This window comes from Notothenia coriiceps, unplaced genomic scaffold (genome assembly GCF_000735185.1).
Source record: "Notothenia coriiceps isolate Sejong01 unplaced genomic scaffold, NC01 NC01_scaffold00011333, whole genome shotgun sequence".
Taxonomy (NCBI): Eukaryota; Metazoa; Chordata; class Actinopteri; order Perciformes; family Nototheniidae; genus Notothenia; species Notothenia coriiceps.
In genome coordinates this window covers 54,218-56,312 of record NW_011344034.1, presented here as the reverse complement: position 1 = coordinate 56,312, position 2,095 = coordinate 54,218, and the positions used below count along the sequence as shown (strand labels likewise).

General features: G+C 44.9%; 1 protein-coding gene across 1 annotated transcript in view; it reads right to left on the bottom strand.

Annotated features, from left to right (window-relative positions):
• nfatc1 (nuclear factor of activated T cells 1) overlaps window positions 1–2,095 on the bottom strand; it is a 45,386-nt gene that overhangs the window by 34,194 nt on the left and 9,097 nt on the right. The window contains exon 4 of the mRNA XM_010772553.1: window positions 1,059–1,261. Coding sequence (XP_010770855.1) covers window positions 1,059–1,261 — 203 coding nt within the window. The remainder of the gene's footprint in view (window positions 1–1,058; window positions 1,262–2,095) is intronic.

Below are 2,095 nucleotides of genomic sequence, written 5' to 3'. Positions count from 1 at the left end.
CGTTAAAACAAACAACATCATATTCACACATGGGCTCTATCCAACACCCTGACTCGTTACTGGGTCTCTTGCTCCTCAGCTACAGCTCCACTGGCTACTTTCTTGATCATTTTGTGGTTGAAATGCATGTGTGAAAAGGGATTTAGTTTAGTTGAGTAAAAAAAGTAATCTCCTAAAACATCTAGAGTTGTATGTCAGTCTTTCAGGCAAGTCCACATCAAGTTTAAAGTCATTTGTGATCAATCCACACCCACAAAACCAAAAAAAGTATCTGAACATCTTCCTTTCAAAGTCCTCACCGTGTCATAACTTGGACATGCCCTGTCTAAAATGGCTTGAAACTTACCTTCAATTCCCAAAAGATTATAAAATAACTCCTGCCATGTGAACATCTGAAGCAGCTGCTTTGCAAACATATTCATCACTGTTTCTAAACTCCAATTCTATGACTTTACTTTAACTGANGAGCTTAAAAGTCCTCGAGAGGACTCCTAACTCAGTAAGACCTATTCACAAAGAATCTGAAAATGGCTGCGAGACGAAATGTTTTGGAGACAATGGAAGTCTTCCATTGTCTCCAAAACATTTCGTCTCGCAGCCATTTTCAGATTCTTTGTGAATAGGTCTTACTGAGTTAGGAGTCCTCTCGAGGACTTTTAAGCTCTCCCAGACTTAGGTGCTACTTTTAGGCCTAAAATACTTTGTGAATTGCTCTTAGTGAATAAAATTAGGAGTCCTAAACTTAAGACTGACACGCCCATTATGTTTAGGAGTTTCTCCTAAATTCGCCAGTTAGGAGCTACTTTTAGCCCTAAGATCCTTTGTGAATACGGCCCCAGAGTTCCAAGGAAAACGGCTCTGAATATCTTTATACAAGTCCTTTGGGGCAAGTCCATGTCAATTCTTCGTTCGAGACTCAACATTGAAGACAAATGTTTAATTACTTGAGACTTGATTTGGGAGACGTAAAACAAACACTAATTCCGGTCCACACCGACTGTCAACATTTGATTCGGATATTTGAACCTCTGAATAGGAAATCTCCCTGTGACACTCACATGGCCCGCATGTTGTTCTCCGGCAGCAGGGGGATCTCCAGGATCTTGGTGTTGGTGTGCAGGGCCTCGTGGCTCGGGGTGGACACCGTCTTCCCGGTGATGCGGTGGACCTGGTAGAAGGCGTGGGGCCGCAGCAGCCTGTCGTCAGCTGTGCCAATAAACAGCTGCAGGGTCAGGGGCTCGCTCTCCATGTACCCGTGGAGCTAAAGGGGGGGGGAGAAAGAAAAGACTCAGTTGTGGTTAAGCCCTAATTTCCACCCAAAAAAACATCCATCTGCAAATGTAGGTCCTTCAGAGGTCAGGCTCTCAGTGTGATGGTTTTCAAACAAAGCACCCATTTAGGATCTTGTAATCACCCTTTTAATCTTCTTTTACTTACTACCACTGGCCCGTACACACTTCCTCCATCAGTTAGTGTCAGGCCTGCCAAGATGCTGATCCTACAGTAGCTGGCCCTCAGGGAGCGCCGCTGCCAGAGAGCAGTAAAACCACCTACAGTGAGCAGCGCTGTGATTTGTGACAAGACTAAGCTAGTGTTTCAGAAAAGCCAAAGTCATGTCAGCTCCACCGAGCCCCGGCCAATCAGGGTAAAGGAAAACTCTCTCCTCTGATTTTATCAGTAAAACGATCCCGGCACGATGGAGCTGGAGACAACACAGACGTGCTGCTCGCTGTGTGCTGGGCTCGACCCAAAGCACTCCCAGACCTCCAGAGGTGCTGCTGACAGGAGGCCTCCTGCCAGGATGACCTCAACCACCCAAACTGCAGGGTGCAGGCATGCAGCCCAGACCAACAGAGGGAACCTGAGAACACAGCTACCACTGACAACGTCTGAGAGTTACGTTTGTTATCCTCACAGTGTGACGGGGAGGAATGATAACTAACTTTTGATGACATTATAATTTAAAGAAACACAATCTGTATAATAGGAAATGAAACGAATTGACTGAATAGTATAATTGGGGACAAAGTTTCAATATGTAATTTTGTTTGAAAGGCTAAAGCTGCAATCCATTGTTTTCGTAGCAGAAGAGATT